This window comes from Solea senegalensis, linkage group LG1, assembly GCF_019176455.1.
Source record: "Solea senegalensis isolate Sse05_10M linkage group LG1, IFAPA_SoseM_1, whole genome shotgun sequence".
NCBI lineage: Eukaryota > Metazoa > Chordata > Actinopteri > Pleuronectiformes > Soleidae > Solea > Solea senegalensis.
The window spans coordinates 42,317,403-42,335,500 of record NC_058021.1 but is presented as its reverse complement, the minus strand read 5'-3'; the positions used below and the strand labels follow the sequence as shown (position 1 = coordinate 42,335,500).

The following is an 18,098-nucleotide window of genomic DNA, read 5'->3' as shown; positions in this document are numbered from 1 at the left end:
TTAACATCTTTTTATTTATTTGATATTTTATTTATTATTCAGTACAACACTTTGGTCCACGTGGTTTTTTAAGTACTTTACAGATAAAGTTGGATTGGATATGCGATTGGATTTTATTTATTTTTATCAGATAATGTCCAAATAAAACTTCATCTTAATGCATCTTAATTTTTACCTCTTTTACGTTTGTCACTTTTTTTTCTATTTGTTGACACACATTTGCTTCCATGAAACACATGAAGAAAAAGATGTTATATATGATATATGCTTGTTGGCATCATGCTACACTCTCGCGCACTTTGTCTCGTCCTCCTGCGCGTGCACTCACGCAGCCACAGAGACAGCAGCAGACGCTTGATCTGCCTCATTGTCACCGTACAGCTGTTACTGCTGTGGTGGTGGCGCTTACACACACACACACACACACACACACACACGTTCATCAGAAGTCAAGCCAGGCAGCTGGGTGATGTCATATCTGCGAAGTGTCCCTGAACGCAGCAGCAGCAGCAGTAGCGCGGATGGTCACCGCATGAATTCCCCGCAACAAACTTTTCCCTCCTTTCTCGCTGTGTGACGATGTTTCTCACCGCTGCCCACCCGCCACGCGTGACGGGGACGAGTGGATGGATGTGCTCTCCTCCTCCTCCTCCTCCTCCTCCTCTTCTCCAGGCAGCCACGATTTTCACTAGTGCGTAGTGGACGTGGTGCTGGTGTTGTGAGCCGAGGGGAACAAACTTGCGTGAATTCTACTTTTTCCCCAAACCTTTTTTTGCCCTTTTGCTCCTGTCGCGGCTGATCGTGGACGTGGGAGGCATGGACGCAGGCGGCAGGATGTGGTCGCTGTCCGCGGTGCTGAACCCGCTGCTGTTTCTGCTGCTGTTCGGTTACTGCCCTACTGTGGTGAGTTGTCATCCACTCAATACTTTATATTTCCTCTTTTTTGAGGACTTTTTCCAGCACAGTTTTAGTCACAACGCTGTAAAGTTCAGGTTTTTGTTTGTGGACGTTGTAAATTTGGGTGGAGCGTTGACAACAGTCAGTGAATGTCCAAAAAACCACAGAATGAGTCATTTCAGCTCCCTGAGACTATTGCTGACTTAGCTGATGCCTTGCCTCAGTCACTTATTATTGATTTTACTTATGTATAAAGAAGTAAAATCAATAATAACAACATACACGTGTGTCACTTGGCTCAACTCAGGCAGTTTTGACTACATTTTTGGAATTCATTTATCAATCCCTAAATGTATACAGACACAGCATGAAATGTGGGAACATTACTAACCCCGACGCTCAGGTATAAAATGACAAATAGGGAATTCAAAGTGGTGATCGGAGGAAGAGGCAGACTCACAGTGGTCATGTTTGTTGCTCACGTCAACCACACATCACTGATATTGATCGTGGAGTATTGCCAAGCATATAACTCACCTGTAAGGAAAGACTTCAGTCATCGTAAAGGTGGGAAAACAAACATCAACAACAAACATTGCAGCAATTTTTCTTATTCCATCCAACTCGCTCTCTCACTGCACGCTTAGCACTAATACTGACAAATTCTGTTTCACGCTGTGTAAAACTGACTTCAGCTGAATGCGGTTGTCTCTCCAATCCACCCACCTCTCTCCTCTCTTTTTGTCTGTTTTGTTTTCTTTCTTTTTTAATGTAACGTTTTCTAGGAAATAAGGTTCCCCCGAAAATGGGAAAGCATTTTGCGAGCATTACCGCAAATTAGGAGGAGCAGCTTGCAGATCACCGAGCCATTTGGACAAGAACACTGGTCGATTAGGTTCATCCCACCCATGCAGGGAACAATCCCTGTGCCAGTGTCTTGATTGCAAAGCAGTGTCCTCACATCGTATCACTCTGCCGTGATTGAAAGTTGTGTGCGGAATTAATGCTGTATGTTCAGGGAAAGAAAAAAATGTTTACAGGATGAAGAGAAGCTGCATTTGTATCTGTCAGAAAGTGAAAATGAATGAATGCATCAGACAAAAAAGAGGAGCCAGCTGTCTGGATTATTTAATGAGAGGAAAAAGTCTTTGTGCAGAGTTCCTCATTAGAGTGCATCTGGCTTGGCTGTGCTACAAATTCATTTTGCTATGAGGAAACAAGTGAGAGAAGAAGAGGGAGGACAGGATGTGCGTCACTCAAGAGACGGAGAAGAAAGGCCGCTTTAACAGATTAGTGGAACTGGTTTCATTTTTAGGAGCCTCTCAAAGCAGCGTAAGGAAAAAAGATGAGGAGTGAGGATTTTCTCCCTCTCCGTCTAATCATGGTGCTATAATGCCATGAAAGGGAGGCTGATCCAGTCCAGGCTGATACAGTCAGGATGCACCAATCCATCTCATTTCCCCAATCATTTCACAAGCGCCTCACATGACCCGCCGTGTTTGAGTGCACTATCACCTTCTTCTCTGCTGCTTCTCTGTTTCAAACATCAGTGATGTTAATGTCCTGCCTCTTTTCCAGCATTTAATCAAAGACAAACAATACATAAAAGTCGGGACATTCTCATTTTTTTCAGAACAGAAGAACATGTTTTTTGGTGCTTTTCCATTATACAGTTCTAGCACTTCTCAGCTCGACTCGCTTTTCCATTAGTGAGAGTACCTGGTGCTTTTTTAGTACCTGCTCTGATGAGGTTCCAGGCGAGCTGAGCCGATAGTAAAACGTGACGTCAACAGACTGTTGTCCACTGATTGGGCAGAGCGCGTCGTCATACGCCTCTTTGGATAATACCGCGGCAGAGACTGTCGTCACTCTAAGACTCATGAGCACGACACAAGAATCAAACTGAACAATGTCGAACTGTGAATCAGTTAACACGACTTAAAAATCCTGAAAACATGCGTTCATCTCCAACATTTAATAATATTTAACAGAGGAGTCTGATGCATTTAGAGACGACTCACAGCTGAATCACAGCTCGTTCAGTGACTGTGTCAGACGGAGTACTGAACGATTCTGTGAACAAATCTTTTTAATGAACTGATTCTAATGATTCAGTTACACTGAAAACACGTCTGTGTGTTTGTGTCGACGCCATGGCAGTTTTGTGTAGGCGTGCCATAACGACCCCGCCCACGTTGAGTAGGTCATGGAAAATGACGTGCCTGATACTAAACTGTGTATAATGGAAAAGCGCCTTCACAATGTTCTGATGTACCCAGAATGACTAAGAGTGGCTCCGGTCTTATTTGCTCCAAAAAAGATTCAAAGTCAAATAAAAATATTGCAACCCAAAATTCCTGTATCTTATGACACAGTGCATGAGTCATAAGCTCTGACACATGTTTGGTTACATTTTCCACAGAGAGGTGACATGTCTGAGAAGATTTTATACAATTTTACCCTCGAATATCTCTACAAAACTTTGAACTGGAGCAAGGGAGCACATACGTTGTCCCTTATGTCCATCCCCAGCTCTTCTTATCAATCCCTTCACCTGTCTATGTTGTGCTGTATATGTGTTTTTCTACTAAACAAGGAACTGCCCTCAAAGTTGTCCAGATGAGTTTTCACAAAATGAATGAATTCTTATATTTGACTTTATTGCTTAATGAAATAATCATATCAGGATGGCAGGCATCATTAGCTGAATCTGAAATTCGTAGATGCCAAGCTTAGTAACCAACGGGAAGGTGGAACCCTAACCCTACAGTTTTGCGTTTTGTTGGTGATGAAATTCTTCAATAAAATGTTTGTTTTATTGTAGCTTTCTGTAATGTAATATATTTGCAATCAAATGAAATGAAAGTACTACATAATAATAATGTTATAGGCTAATTTAGAAGGCTAAAATATGTCCTGTGGCTCCACACTCATCCTGGTGGTGGTGATGGTCGATAAACATCAGATCAGCACGTGAAATACTCACGTAACATTCTAATAGCCTTTCCTCCTCATTCTGATGCTTGGTTTGAATCTCTGCAGATTGTTTTGACCATGTCAAGCTGTGATTGACTAGATATTTGTGTTAACAAGCGGTGGAGCAGGTGTACCTAATAAAGTGGCTGGTAAGTGTCACACGTTCATAGCGTCCTTCTCTGACATCACCTCAGAGGCCGCTGGTTGCCATCATTCACGTGTTCCACACAGACAGGTCAAAAAACACACGCCCAAATGATGGCTGGGTGTTTGCCAATGAGGCGAGATTTACCATCTGCAGTCAAAGGTTTGCCAGTATTGGCTGCAGGTTTATGGCATTTCTCCAGTTCATTGTCAACACAAGTATTGTTCAAATACTTATTCTGCTTGTCTGTATAATATAATATATAATATAATATATAATATATAATATAACAGGGGTCTCAAATGTAAATGACCTGTGGGCCACTGAGCATCTAGTGTGGTCAGGAAGTGAAAAAAGGTTCAGAAAAACATTTCTGGTGATGGGTGATATATACAGTATATCCTAATGTTCCTTTGTGATATTGCAATAAAAACAGTTTGTGTTGATATATTGTTCACAATAAAAATGTATTTAAGATGCAAAATCTTATAAAAAACAACATGTAATGAAATAACTCGATATAACTTGATGGATTTATTTCTGCAGGTTACAGAAATAAACAAAACGAGTATTTAATGAAACAAAAATCCATTCCGATCAAAAAACAACAACAGCTGAAACAAAGTGCTGTACATGTGAGATATAAAAACTTAAGACCTAATAGACCTAAGAACAAACAATACAATAAAACAACAAATACTGATAAGTATTAAAATAACATAGAATAAAACCGACTCAAGAGTAAAAAAGGGATTTAAGATGTGTAAACAAACCACTGCAGGAGGGAAAAGCACAACAAGAATCAGGAACCACAGGGAAACAGGAACAGCATGAACATCAGGACACTGACACAAAATGAAGTGACATAGACACTGTGGAGACAAGAGGAAGTCAAACTTGACACAGCACGCGAGGAACGACTACAAAATAAAACAGGAAACAAGGAACAGAAACCAAAAAGTGAAGAAAGAAACAGAAATACTAAAGAGTCCTAACAGACAGGATTGGGGGACTGCATGTGGCCCACGAGCCACAACTTTGAGACCTCTGGACTATTAGATATCCAGCACTTCAAAGCACTTTGATCAATATTTGTAGAATAGCTAGTATTTACTGCACGTGCTCTCCGACACTGGTTGATGGTGTTGCATTAAATTATGCGGCAGCGGCTTATGATGCATAACGTTATGTTCTTTAGACTTTATGCTCTGGAGCTGTGAGGCATATTGAATGTAATAAAAAGCAGGAAAAGCTCCCACAAATCACGTTTATCTGCATCTTCCAGCAGGACATTCAGAGGAGGCACTGGATGGCCTAGAGAGGAGAAACAGAGGAATTTCAACATTCGGGTTATACATCAAGGCCAGGAAACACTATTTATTGTTGGAGGGGAAACTCACCAGAGACCATACAGAGGAATATCTTACAGCCCAAGCACTTTGTTCTTTCAAAGCCCAGACTTTTCATAAGTCAGTGGAAGTAGTTGGTGTCAAAGCTTCGGGGGCATGAGGCAAAAAAAAGAATGGATGGCCCGTGAGATAAAAACCAGAAAAAGAAGTGTCACAATTTCATGACGGTGATATCATCATAGCTGAATTGATTTTGTGTGTCTCTGAAGGTGTGTGTGTGTGTGTGTGTGTGTTTGTGTGTGTGTGTGTTTGTGGATGCAGACCATCAGGCCAAAGGAGGGATGGCAGGTGTACAGCTCCGCTCAGGATGCAGATGGACGCTGTGTCTGCACTGTGGTGGCACCTGAACAGAATCTGTGCTCCAGAGACGCCAAAGGCAGACAGCTGCGCCAACTCCTGGAGAAGGTGTGCACACACACACACACACACACACACACACATTTACCACAATATGACGTCTGACACTGATTTCTATCATCATTGATGCTTCTGTGTTGCTCTAATCCTCAGAGAGACTGTTCCACCCAGGTCTCTAAACCTATTTCCTTCTTATACAGTATATTATATGGATGATGGCTGCTTGTGAAGATGATAACAGTATAACAGTACTGCCAACCGCCAACAGGGCAGTTCATAGAAACCACATGACATCCGGGGCTCTATGACAGTGAGAAGCCATTTTAAATAGGGTTGGCTGTGAACAGCAGCACAGATTTTTGGAGGTTGGTTTTGGAGGATCGTCAGATTCCAAGATCTGGGATTTGAGATTTCACAACTGCAAATTCAGAGGACACCTGCAAACAGGCTCTTGCTACACATTTTATCATCTATTTTCCTCTAAATGGGAATATCATTTATAACATTAATGTTCTATTCTATTGAATAAAACCTGAAACTAACATTATAAATCAATTCCGTAGCAGCAGCTCTATTTCCCACTGACTTCCATTGGAATGGAGTTATTTTTGCGACTAGCAATGTTCACTGTAGTTTTCCTTCCTCACTCTTTACACATGCTCTGTGGTTATCAGTAGAAATGAGCGACAATTAAAAAAACAGATACAAACGTCTGTAAAGGATTCATGCATAAGCAGAAATGTCTTGTTAACAGCTTCACACTTTCTGAGCATTGGAATCATCCCGACTAGAAAATAGCTTCACATCCACAACCATTTGTTTTTCTTTTTATGAAATAAAGAACTTTAAATTCATTTGGTAACACAAACTCTCAGCATTCTTTGGGAACTGGAGCAGAAACATTACATTTAATATTATGATTTACATTTGTGACATTTGTGCATTATTATCTACAAACAAACAGCACAAGACCAGTGGACTCGCTGTCCTCGATCCGTATAAGGAAACACGGCTCTAACCTACATTTTAAAGGAAAGGAAGTTGACTGTCATTCACCGGGCCCTTTTGACACTAATGTACTCAGCTGCCTCTGGGCTTGTGTGAGGCCATATTAGGATTCTAGAGTCTGCAGAACACAATGCGACGTGTTGTTCCACTTTGTCACTGATGTTGTTAGTTTTCAAAGATAATAAAAGAGCAAAGAGAAAGGGCCACATTTCATCCTGTTCAGATGACCCATCAACCTCGTGAGCTTACACTAAACCAGAGAGACACTCAGTGTCTGCTTCAATTCTTCGTCCTTTAGAGGTCGCCACAGAGCATCATCTTCCTCTCCCTTGTGTCCTCTTCTGTCCTCATGTCCTCCTTCACAACATTCATGAACCGTCTCTGTGGTCTTCTGCTTTTCCTGCTGCCTGGCAGCTCCATCTTTAATATAATCTCTGTCCTTCCTCTGCTCGTGACCAAACCATCTCAACCTTCACTCTCTCACTTCATACAGATGAAGTGAGAGAGTGAGAGTGTCTTTGGAATATGTTCAAATGTGAGCATCTTCATCTCTGGCACCACCAGCTCTGCCTCTGCCTGTCTCACTAACATCTCGTAGACCGTCTCTTTCCCTTCAGCTGCTACCGTGCTGTCACTCATCAGGCCTGACACTCGTCTCCACCCACTCCTCCCGGTCTGCACTCTCTTCTTCACCTCTCTTGTGCACTGCTCCTCCTCCTGTCATTCACACACAGTTATTCTGTGAATATGTTATAAATCACATCTGATGTTACAAAACATTACAAAACAGCTTATATAGCAGAGAGAACACAGAGGACAGTGTCAGCGTACACAGGCGGTTAAAAAACAATCCCACTGGAGGTCAAAATGTTGATTTATTCCTTGGGACGTTGAAGCACGGCGGCTCGTGAACAGCTGAACATGGAGGACATTTTAATCTTGTGCTGGACAGAAAAATCGATGCTGCGCTGTTTCACTCTTTTCAAAAAGGTGCAGAACATGTCGCAGTCAATCGAGGTGCTGAACCTGCGGACACAGAGGGACTTTCAGTACATCATGAGGATGGAGAGCCAGATCAAAGGCCTGCGCTCAAAGTTCCGGCAGATCGAATCGGACAGGAAGACGCTCGTCAACAAAAACTTTCAGGTGACAAAGAACTCTTTGTTCTAATGATACCAGAGAAACACCAGAGAGATTCTTGATGAAATCGCACAGTGAAGCCAACGAGTTGATCACGGGCAAAGTATTACATTTGAATTTAATACAAAAATGGTTCTTTTTTTACTGTACTGTATTGTACTGTCTTTTATGGGGACTACAAATGCTAAGTCTGCAGCTCAGAGACTGTGTTTTGCATCAATCAATAATGAATCACATTATATTTGTTTAGCCCATATTCACAAATCCTAATTGTCTCACAGGGCTGGACATGGTGTGACGTCCTCTGTCCTGCACGGCCCCTGTTTCATGAGCACAAACCTTGGCCAATGTCACTCAGTTTCCCACATTGTCAATATGTTTGAGTGTCTGGAGCTGGAACACCAGCAACATTTCATTATTTACGTCCCCTGACAATGTGCTCACATACTGACTTAGTTGTTGAGTTATGCTGCTCACAGACAGACAGGCAGACAGACACATGCCAGGAAGAAAATAATGACTGACTGACATACACAACAAATCCATCAAAAAAAACATTTTTTTAACCAAAGGTCTGATGTGTAATTTTCAATTGGCAGAAAATCAAGATAAAGTACTTTTACTCAGAATGAGCATTTTATATTTATATGAGGAGCAGCTCAGTTTCATTACACCTGTTAAACCTGAATCCTGAATCAAGATTCAAATCTGGATCCGAAATGTTAGATCCTTTTTATGGCCATAACTCAAAAACATGTCATCCATCATCAATCTGTTCTTTACTTTTGGAGTTATAGAGTTATAGAGTTATACAGTTATAGAGTTATACAGTTATACAGTTATAGAGTTATATAGTTGTACAGTTATAGAGTTATACAGTTATACAGTTATACAGTTATAGAGTTATACAGTTATACAGTTATACAGTTATAGAGTTATAGAGTTATACAGTTATAGAGTTATATAGTTGTACAGTTATAGAGTTATACAGTTATACAGTTATACAGTTATAGAGTTATACAGTTATACAGCTATAGAGTTGTACAGTTATAGAGTTATAGAGTTATACAGTTATACAGTTAAGAGTTATAGAGTTATACAGTTATAGAGTTGTACAGTTATACAGTTAGTTATTTATACAGTTATACAGTTATACAGTTATAGAGTTATACAGTTATACAGTTATAGTTATAGAGTTATACAGTTATACAGTTAAAGAGTTATAGAGTTATACAGTTATAGAGTTGTACAGTTATACAGTTACAGTTATACAGTTATAGAGTTATACAGTTATAGAGTTATACAGTTATAGAGTTATACAGTTATACAGTTAAAGAGTTATAGAGTTATACAGTTATAGAGTTGTACAGTTATAGAGTTATGCAGTTATACAGTTATAGAGTTATACAGTTATACAGTTAAAGAGTTATAGAGTTATACAGTTATAGTGCTCACATACACAAACAAGAAGACAAAAGCAGTCATAAACATAACTTATACTATAACAATTATCTTCAGAAGATAAAACTTTAACATTGTTTCTTTCTTTCTTTGAACCAAACAAACATCCTTTGACATTTTCACAAGATTTTTTACTTTTTACTGTTTGTTTTTACAAGAACATAAAAGAAAGACACGTTATTATGTACAAGTTAGTTAATAATCAGTTAATAAGAAGTGGGTAAATATTGGTGAAAATATTTACTCACACACTGCTTTTAGATAATGTCAGTATATTTGGTATTGCTTTGAGTTTTAGAAACAGATTTCACACTAAAGGAAAAAATCCTCCGACAGTCTTTCTGAATGATTCCTTTCCTTCCTGAGCCTTTAGCCCCATTTTGGCCTTAATGCTGTGAAATATTCTCAAAGGGCCGCATTCAAATCAATTCTTCTTTCATAGAGCAGTGTGTGTGTGTGTGTGTGTGTGTGTGTTGCAGGAGTTAAAGGGAAAGATGGAGTCCCTGCAGCCACTGATCCCTGTCCTGGAACAATACAAGACAGACACCAAGCTGATTGCACAGTTCAAAGAGGAGATCAGAAACCTGTCTGGTGTGTTGATGAGCATCCAGGAGGAGATGGGAGCCTTTGACTATGAGGAGCTGCAACAGAGGGTCCTCAGCCTGGAGAACCGGCTCCGTAACTGTATGAACAAACTCAGTAAGTCTCACAAGAACACACGCTGGCGTGGTGATTTGGTCGTCATCTGAACACACGTGCGACTTTCCACACACAGCAGAACATATGTCAGCAGAAGGTAAATGTTTGTGGTGAAAGGTTTCTGTAGTTGTTTGGTTTCCTGTTTAATTGTGTAGTTCTTGTGTTGTGTGTATCTTGTCAGGAGTTTACTGACAGAGTTGAAACAACTGTAAAAACTAAAAGTCTAAACACAGCAGCGTTCAGCGTAACCCGGCGTCGTGGCATTCACGTGTTGATTTTTATATTTTTCAGTCATTCCTTGGTGCTACAGTCCAACAGTGGACATCACTGGGAACAGTTGTAAGCTCTGTATCAACATCAAAATATTCTTTATCTAAACTTGAGCAATAGTACGTTTTATTTCCCTTAGTGAAGGTCTGACATTTAAGCTTGTGAGCTGCACATCACAAAGCTTGTAAACTGCTGTTTATCACCATAGTAAATACTAGAGAGAAGATCATTTCAATTCTTTATACATAAATTCTGCAAATGAGCAACTACAACAAGGACATGCTATAATGAAATAAAACTGCTATAATAGGGTTTGTATTTACAGTTTATATGTACAAATGAAAATGGTCTATATTGCCAAGCAAATAACACACAACAACCAGCTTTTAGTCACACAGGACAATAAAAAATCAATAAAAAAGCCCAGCGTCCTGAGCTTCAGTGGAAGTGCCATTGTTGCCATATTTGTCCAATCACCATCCAGTTCACAACAGTGGAAACGCCCCTATTCTGTGTCGTCATGGAGAACAGTTGATCTGAGCTTCAAGTGGTTTCATGCTGCGACGAGAATCTGTGATAAACAACTGATTCTGAACAAAGTCTTGACACATTCTAGTCGCGTTACAGCGCACTGTTAGTATTGATACGTAAATACAGCACTTTACATATGTGACGTCTTTTTAAACTGGATTGCTCACATCTAATAGCATGATTACACTGCAGTATAATAGGATTATCTGTATTCACACACCTGAAGATCACTCAGGCACTCAGGTCATTCATTCACTCACACATTCATACAGTGTCCCAGGGACACATTGGCATCAATCGAACCTCCGACCTTCCAGTTGAAAGACGACTTGTTGTCCCGCGCAGACACCGCAGACACCATTTGTAATAGTGAGGACGAGAGTCTCCACATGTGCTTTCAGTTCTTATTACCAAGTATTATTTGGTGATAAAATGGAATTACCATCATTTAAAATAAAATAAATATTATGCACAATAAACATGGATCAAGTACCAGAAACATGCATCATTCATCGTTTCCTGTCTCCAGTATTTCCAATTTATAGATAAATTATTGTTCTGTGGGTTTTTTTTCAGTTTTTATATTTAATCTCTTTAAGTTTTTACATGTAATATTGCAAACAAACAAAAACACTACATATGGACAAAAGTATTCAGAGGGCAGACCGGGACTGTGATGACATCAAATACATATACAGTACTTTAATATAAAGTCAGTCCCTTTATGCAGCGATTTTGAAGTCTTTCTGTGGGAATTTGTGTCCATTCATACTGTCGAGCGGTGATGATGTCACACGCTGTCAGTCATGCTGTCGAGCGGTGATGAGGTCACGCGCCGTCATTCATGCTGTCGAGCGGTGATGATGTCACACACTGTCAGTCATGCTGCCGAGCGGTGATGATGTCACACGCCGTCAGTCATGCTGCTTGTTGTCTATTCTCTGCTTTAACACTAAAACAGAGGATTTGCAGTGTGGGCCCCTGAGGCTTCAGAACAATGTGCCTGACTTAGTAAATGATTTATTTAAATCTATTTTTCCTGAGGCATACTTTTATTTTAAAGCCTTTGCTGATTATACCTAATTTTCAAACTTCTTTATCAACTTCATCTGAGGACTTTATGGCTTTATATGTCTTATTACAGCTTTAACGACCCACTTAAAACCTGTACTTTGTAAATGTCTTAATCAGTAATTATTACTATGATAATAATTTAGTCACAGTTAGGAACTTGTGGGTTCCTTTTCTCGAGCCACTGACATTGAACTCAATAATAAGCTCGATTCTGCCTCCAGACCTGCTACTGTGTTACTGTGTAACATAAATAGTGAATGTGAATCAGTTTGAGCTTGAAATAAATGCTTCTATCTTTGACTGATTGGATAAAATAGTAGGTAAATGTTCGTCACTTTTCTTCATCCACGTTTAAATCTTCACAGTTAAGTGTAAAGTACTGAAAATGATTCATGTTAGGATAAAAACGTGTGTATCTGCCTCTCTGAGCTACTCACACTCACCGTTGTCTGTCTTAGTCCACTCTTGCTTCACCCTCTTGTCCAATCAGCACAAGGCTTACTGTCCCAGGCCCCTCCCCCTTTTGTAAACGCTGGAGCTGCCATTTCATCGCTTGTGTTGCGACTGAGAGACTCGTCTCACTGAGCAGTTGCAACTCAGTATTAGATTTTGCTACCAGACCACGCCCCCTGTCCCTCCCTCGCTCACTCAGCTCTCAGCCCACTTCTCTGCATTTTTTCATTCATTGGGCGGAGTTACCCTTTAACCCTTTAATCATGTTCACCCAGCTTTGACTGAAAGACGTTTCCTTTAGTTGTTTTTTTAAATCTTGGTATCTTCAGTGTGTCTTTCAAAGAAAATAGTTACAGTCCATTTTCTTAAAATATTAATATATGAGCAACAAGTGACATGGTGGTGCACTGGCTGGCAATGTTGCCTCACAGGAAGAAGGTCATGGTCTTTGTGTGTGGAGTTTGCATGTTCTCCTCAGGTGAGTGTGGGTTTTCGTCAGGTACTCCCAGGTTTCCTCCCACAGTCCTAAAACATGCAGGGATTTGGGGATTGGCTCCAGCAACCTCCAGACCCCCATGTGTAGGATAAAGTGGCAGAAAATGGATGAATGGATGAGCCACAACCAGACTGAAGTCTACACTGTGCTATGAGGTGGATTCTAGACGTAGCACAGTATCATGGTTTGTAGTTTGGGAAACATTTGTGTCAGGAGATGTGTGATGTGTTCACAGCATGTGGCAAGTTAATGAAGATCACTGGGCCAACAACAGTGAAAACATCAGGGACAAGATTCGGAGCCTGGATGACAGATCCACAGGCATCTCTCAAAAACAACCGGGTGAGTCCTGACAATCTGTTTGTCTTTTTCTGACTGTGCTGTGAAGCCACTTATTTAGAGGAGAAGATATGATGTTGAATTACAAAGTATTTGGTTTGCAACGCGACACTTTCAGCATGGAGCGTCAGCTAAAGCTACGAAACACACAAATCCTCCACGACTCGTCCAAAACAAACTCCAGCATTCAACATTCAAGACTCAGCAAAGTCTTCAAACCACACAAATATTCGAGTTACACTGTCGCCCCATGAAGTGTTAGTATTGTGTGTAACCTGTGTGAAAGCTCATCATCTAACAAACTGGTTAAATACTCTCTGAGGTCAAGTCCCAAGTTCCTCATGAAGCTTTTATTTAGTCAGTCATCACACCAATACTTTTTAAAATGATTTGTTTGAAATATTTCCACTTATCATCATTCTGTTTGTCAATAAAGAAAAACTGATTAGTTGTGCTTTGTTTACTTCTTTCAGATTAATTTTATTTAAAGACAGGGGCCCTGTTTCTGATCTATTTATTATTTTAGATTTATTTGATTTATTTCAGGTTGAAGTTGTTTTTATCGGACCGCTGTTCTTAGATGTTATATTTATGTTTAAGTTAAGTTAAGAAGTTACTGTAAGTTTTGTCCTGCTGTGATTTTACTTTTATTTCTTTAATTCTTTGAGTGCACAATCTTGTGTTTCACCTTCCTTTGATCTGTACGTGGGTTACCGTGGGCAACAAAGGACAGTATGTTTGCAGGCGTAGTGTTCATGGTTCCGCCCACTTTGATTCTTTTCACTTTCTTTTTTAGCACCACCTTCAGTAACAAACACCCATTTACATGAAGCTTTTCAGGGTGTATATTTGCTAAACCCCTCCCTCTCTCTCCCTCTCTATCTCTCTCTCTCTCTCTCCACACGTCTTTTTTTCTTTGTTTTTCATTGACATGACGTCGCCACGTAGATCAATTTTCTTCAGTGTTTCTTGTGTTTCTTTGTCTCCAGGTCTGGTACATGGACAGCTACACCAACAACAAGATCGTAAAAGAGTTCAAATCCATCGCTGACTTTGTGGCAGGCGTGGAGTCGAGAACATACAACCTGCCTTTCAAGTGGGCTGGGACCAACCACGTGGTGTACAACGGCTCTCTGTACTACAACAAGATGCAGAGCAACATCGTGGTGAGGTACAGCTTTGAGACGGGCCGCGTGGTCACGCAGAGAGCACTGGAGTCGGCGGGCTTCCACAACGTTTATCCCTACACGTGGGGAGGCTTCTCAGACATCGATCTGATGGCGGACGAGCTGGGCCTGTGGGCCGTGTACGCCACCAACCAGAACGCTGGGAACATTGTCATCAGCCAGCTGAACCCTGACACGCTCCAAGTCCTTAACACCTGGAACACAGAGTACTCAAAGAGGAACGCCGGCGAGTCTTTTATGATCTGCGGGACACTCTACATCACTAACTCCCACCTTACTGGCGCTAAGGTGTACTACGCTTACTCCACTAAAACCTCCTCTTATGAGTACACAGACATCCCCTTTCATAACCAGTACTTCCACATGTCTATGTTGGACTACAATGCCAGGGACCGCAGCCTCTACGGCTGGAACAACGGACACCAAGTCCTTTTCAACGTCACACTTTTCCACATCATTAAAACTGACGATGACTCTTAAGTAGGCGGGACACTAGAGAGTGGAGGAAAAAAGCTAAATTAATCTGAGTATAAATCCATGTTCAGACGAAATGATCAGCTTTTTGGTGAATTGTTCATTTATTCATCAGTTTGTCGTCATTTTATACACATTATTCACATTCTTTGATGCTTTGATGCTTTGATTGCTCACATGATAAGGTCGTTAACTGAGGTACTTTCTCTGTTTAAAAAAAAAATAAAAAATGGCAGCACAAATTAAAAGAAATTCATGGCACGGAGGAACATATGCAGGTAACAACGTGTGGATGAAATAATGGCACTTAACAATGGTTCAGAAATCCTGAAATGCCATTGATTGTTTTCTCCAAAAAAAACAGACGCTTTTCTGAAGTCAAGTCATATTTAATTCAGCATATATTCATGTCCTCTAATTCGTTATTTATTCCCACCATTTTCTTCACTAATTGTTCATTTCTTTTCCATTCTGTTTCCATTTGCACTTCATCAGCTGCTAATTTATTCCTGCCTTTCTATACCACCACGTTGCTTTCAATTCCTCTTTGCACTTGACCTTGTACATGACATGAGAAATCAGTTGAACCATAATGAACCCGTGTCGTGATTGTACTTGGCTTTTTTCGTGCAAGGTCATGGAATATCTGGAAGTACAGAGTCCAAACCCGGTTTCCTTTCACTTAGTACTTTGAGATATTAGCTTTTTTGTAACTTAAGCAGCAGTTTGTATGCCTTATTCAGTGCAGTATGTACTTTAAGACCAAGGAAAAGAGCTCTTGTGCATGAATGTTGGCTATCCTAACAGCATTTTTACAGTCAGTGTACATGTGTGTATTCTGTATTTGCACAACATCCCACTCTCCTCCTCTCCAGCTATGATAAAGATCCATTTCTACAGTCAGCAGGTTATAGATGACTTTAATAAACATCTGTTTGTGTAAATAAGAAGTAATACATAACCAAAATAAAAGCATTGTTTTCATTAAAGCAGCGCCTGCGTGTGCATGTGTTTGCATTTAAGACGCTCATCTGCATCTTAAAGGAAAGGCTGAATGAGTCAGAGGTGAGGTGATGCTGCGCTACACTTTCATTCCTTCATAGACGTGAGTGCAATAATGACTTTCTGCCAAAAACATGAGAGTTACTTCTCCGTCCTCTAAAGTGACTTCTTTCTCATTTCCTGCACTACTTTATGCCAAATACACATCACAGCAGCTCTCTGTCAGAGCTTTTAGCACATTTAAAGATTCATGATTTGTTTACAGTCAGTCAGAGAGAAGCACAGCATCCAAAGATGCTTTGGTTTGTGGCTTGAATTGATTGCTTTTTACCACAGTTTCAGCTCGAGTGCACAGTATTGATTGACCCTGTGTTGCATATTCCTCTACTGTACAGTGAAGCAATAGTTATTAACTTAAATCACTGAGAGAAGGCAATGCAGCTTTATTTGGATAACATATTTCATACACATGTGCTTTACATAAGACAAAATAACAGTTCAAATTTCACCATTTCAACAAAACCCAATTATGATATAAATTAAACACAGTACAGAAAAATAAAAAGAGAGAAAGACAACAAATGGTTCGGTTAAGTGAAGCATAAAATATGACAATAACGTGATAAGTGATGCACAATAAAAGATTAAAGAGGTCAATCATAGGCATATGAGAAGATACATGTTTTAACCTAGATTTAGGTAAATAGCAAGAAAAAAAGGAGGAGTTACATTTGAACACCAGCCCCTGAAATACAAGTTAAAGAATGTATATACATGTTCACTTTATTTCTGTAGATAATACACTGAAAGAAAAACTGAGTAACAGCTAAAGAAATAATCAGATAACAACACAACCATGTTGATGTTCTTCATGTGAAACGTTGAAGTTTAATTGCAATAGTTTGGACATTTTCGGCCATTGTTGACTCTGCTGGTAATCAATAGATATTCAGTGTCATGTCAACAGATAACGTTCCCAACTTTAATCAATAAGATGATCCTGACACACATTTATTGATTGATTTTTAACTAAAGGATCGTTGACATGATCAGATAAGCAACTGATTGGCCACGTTTTTACGATTTTACATTTACTTTACAATAAACACATCGTCAACACATAATAGACTAGGAATTGATTCATGTTGACATGATGCTGTCAACAAGTCAAGTGACAGACTAATCAGGAGGAGATAGTCAACTAATAAGATGCTGTTACACAACAATCAACAATCTCACTGACTTTAGATCATTGATTTCATATGTGAACAGTTAGATGTTTGGCACTAAGAATAAGGAAAGAACATGTGAACAAAACAAACGTCATCATTTTGTTGACAAATCTATTGGAAATGACAGACTTTTACTTAAATAGTACAAATATGTTACTGATGTGTTTCATTAAATATGTAAATATGTCAATAAAAAGTTGTCTGTTGTTTTTTCTTGGCAGTTTCCTTTAGTGTCATGCAGTGACACCTGATGACATAGTAAATGTATAGCAGATTGTCTCTGAGCAGATATGTATTGTCTGAATGCGATAATAATCAGTTTTATCAGATATATATATATATAAATAAAAATAAAAGGTGTTTTCTTTTCCTCCACACAAACGCCAGTCATGAGACGTAAACAGGTGCAAGCTCATATAACAGATAATAAACCCCTCTTACTAACACAAGGTCCATTAACTGCAGGCAGCCAGACTCATAAATAAGTGTGTTAATGACGGACTAACCTCCAGTGAATGTGTGTGAATAAAACGCAACAAGAAAAGAAAAACAAATCCTTACGTTGTAATTTGAGACATGTGCTTTAGCTAATGATACGCTAACAGTGAGTAACTTTGAAACGTAAACAAACCACTGCTGAATGACGTCAGTCAATAACATGGGGTTTCGATATATTGTGTCACCTGGTGACATTCCCACCCTGCACACAGGAAGTGTTTACCTTCAAAGTCTGCAGAGTGTGTGTGGTAACAACATGGCGACTTTTACCGTTTACTGCATGGCGAGCAGCTAATTCAATGACTCGCTACGTGTATCGAGACCAAGTCAGCCCAGAGTACGTTTGATCATCATGCAGAAGTATCGCTTGAAGCCGTTCTTATCCATACGGAGCTCCTGATATTAGCCACGGTTGATGGTGAAAGAAATGGCCGTTACTTTTGTCTTCTC

At 39.9% G+C, this 18,098-nt stretch overlaps 1 protein-coding gene across 1 annotated transcript; it reads left to right on the top strand.

The window, feature by feature from the left end:
- The first annotated feature begins 472 nt into the window (after window positions 1–472).
- Window positions 473–17,333, top strand: LOC122776398 (noelin-3-like). Its single transcript, XM_044036924.1, has 6 exons — window positions 473–903; window positions 5,689–5,832; window positions 7,783–7,938; window positions 9,873–10,092; window positions 13,152–13,258; window positions 14,245–17,333. Exons 1-6 carry the CDS (start codon window positions 817–819, stop codon window positions 14,920–14,922), a joined length of 1,392 nt encoding a protein of 463 aa, XP_043892859.1. The 5' UTR covers window positions 473–816; the 3' UTR covers window positions 14,923–17,333.
- The last annotated feature ends 765 nt before the right edge of the window (window positions 17,334–18,098 follow it).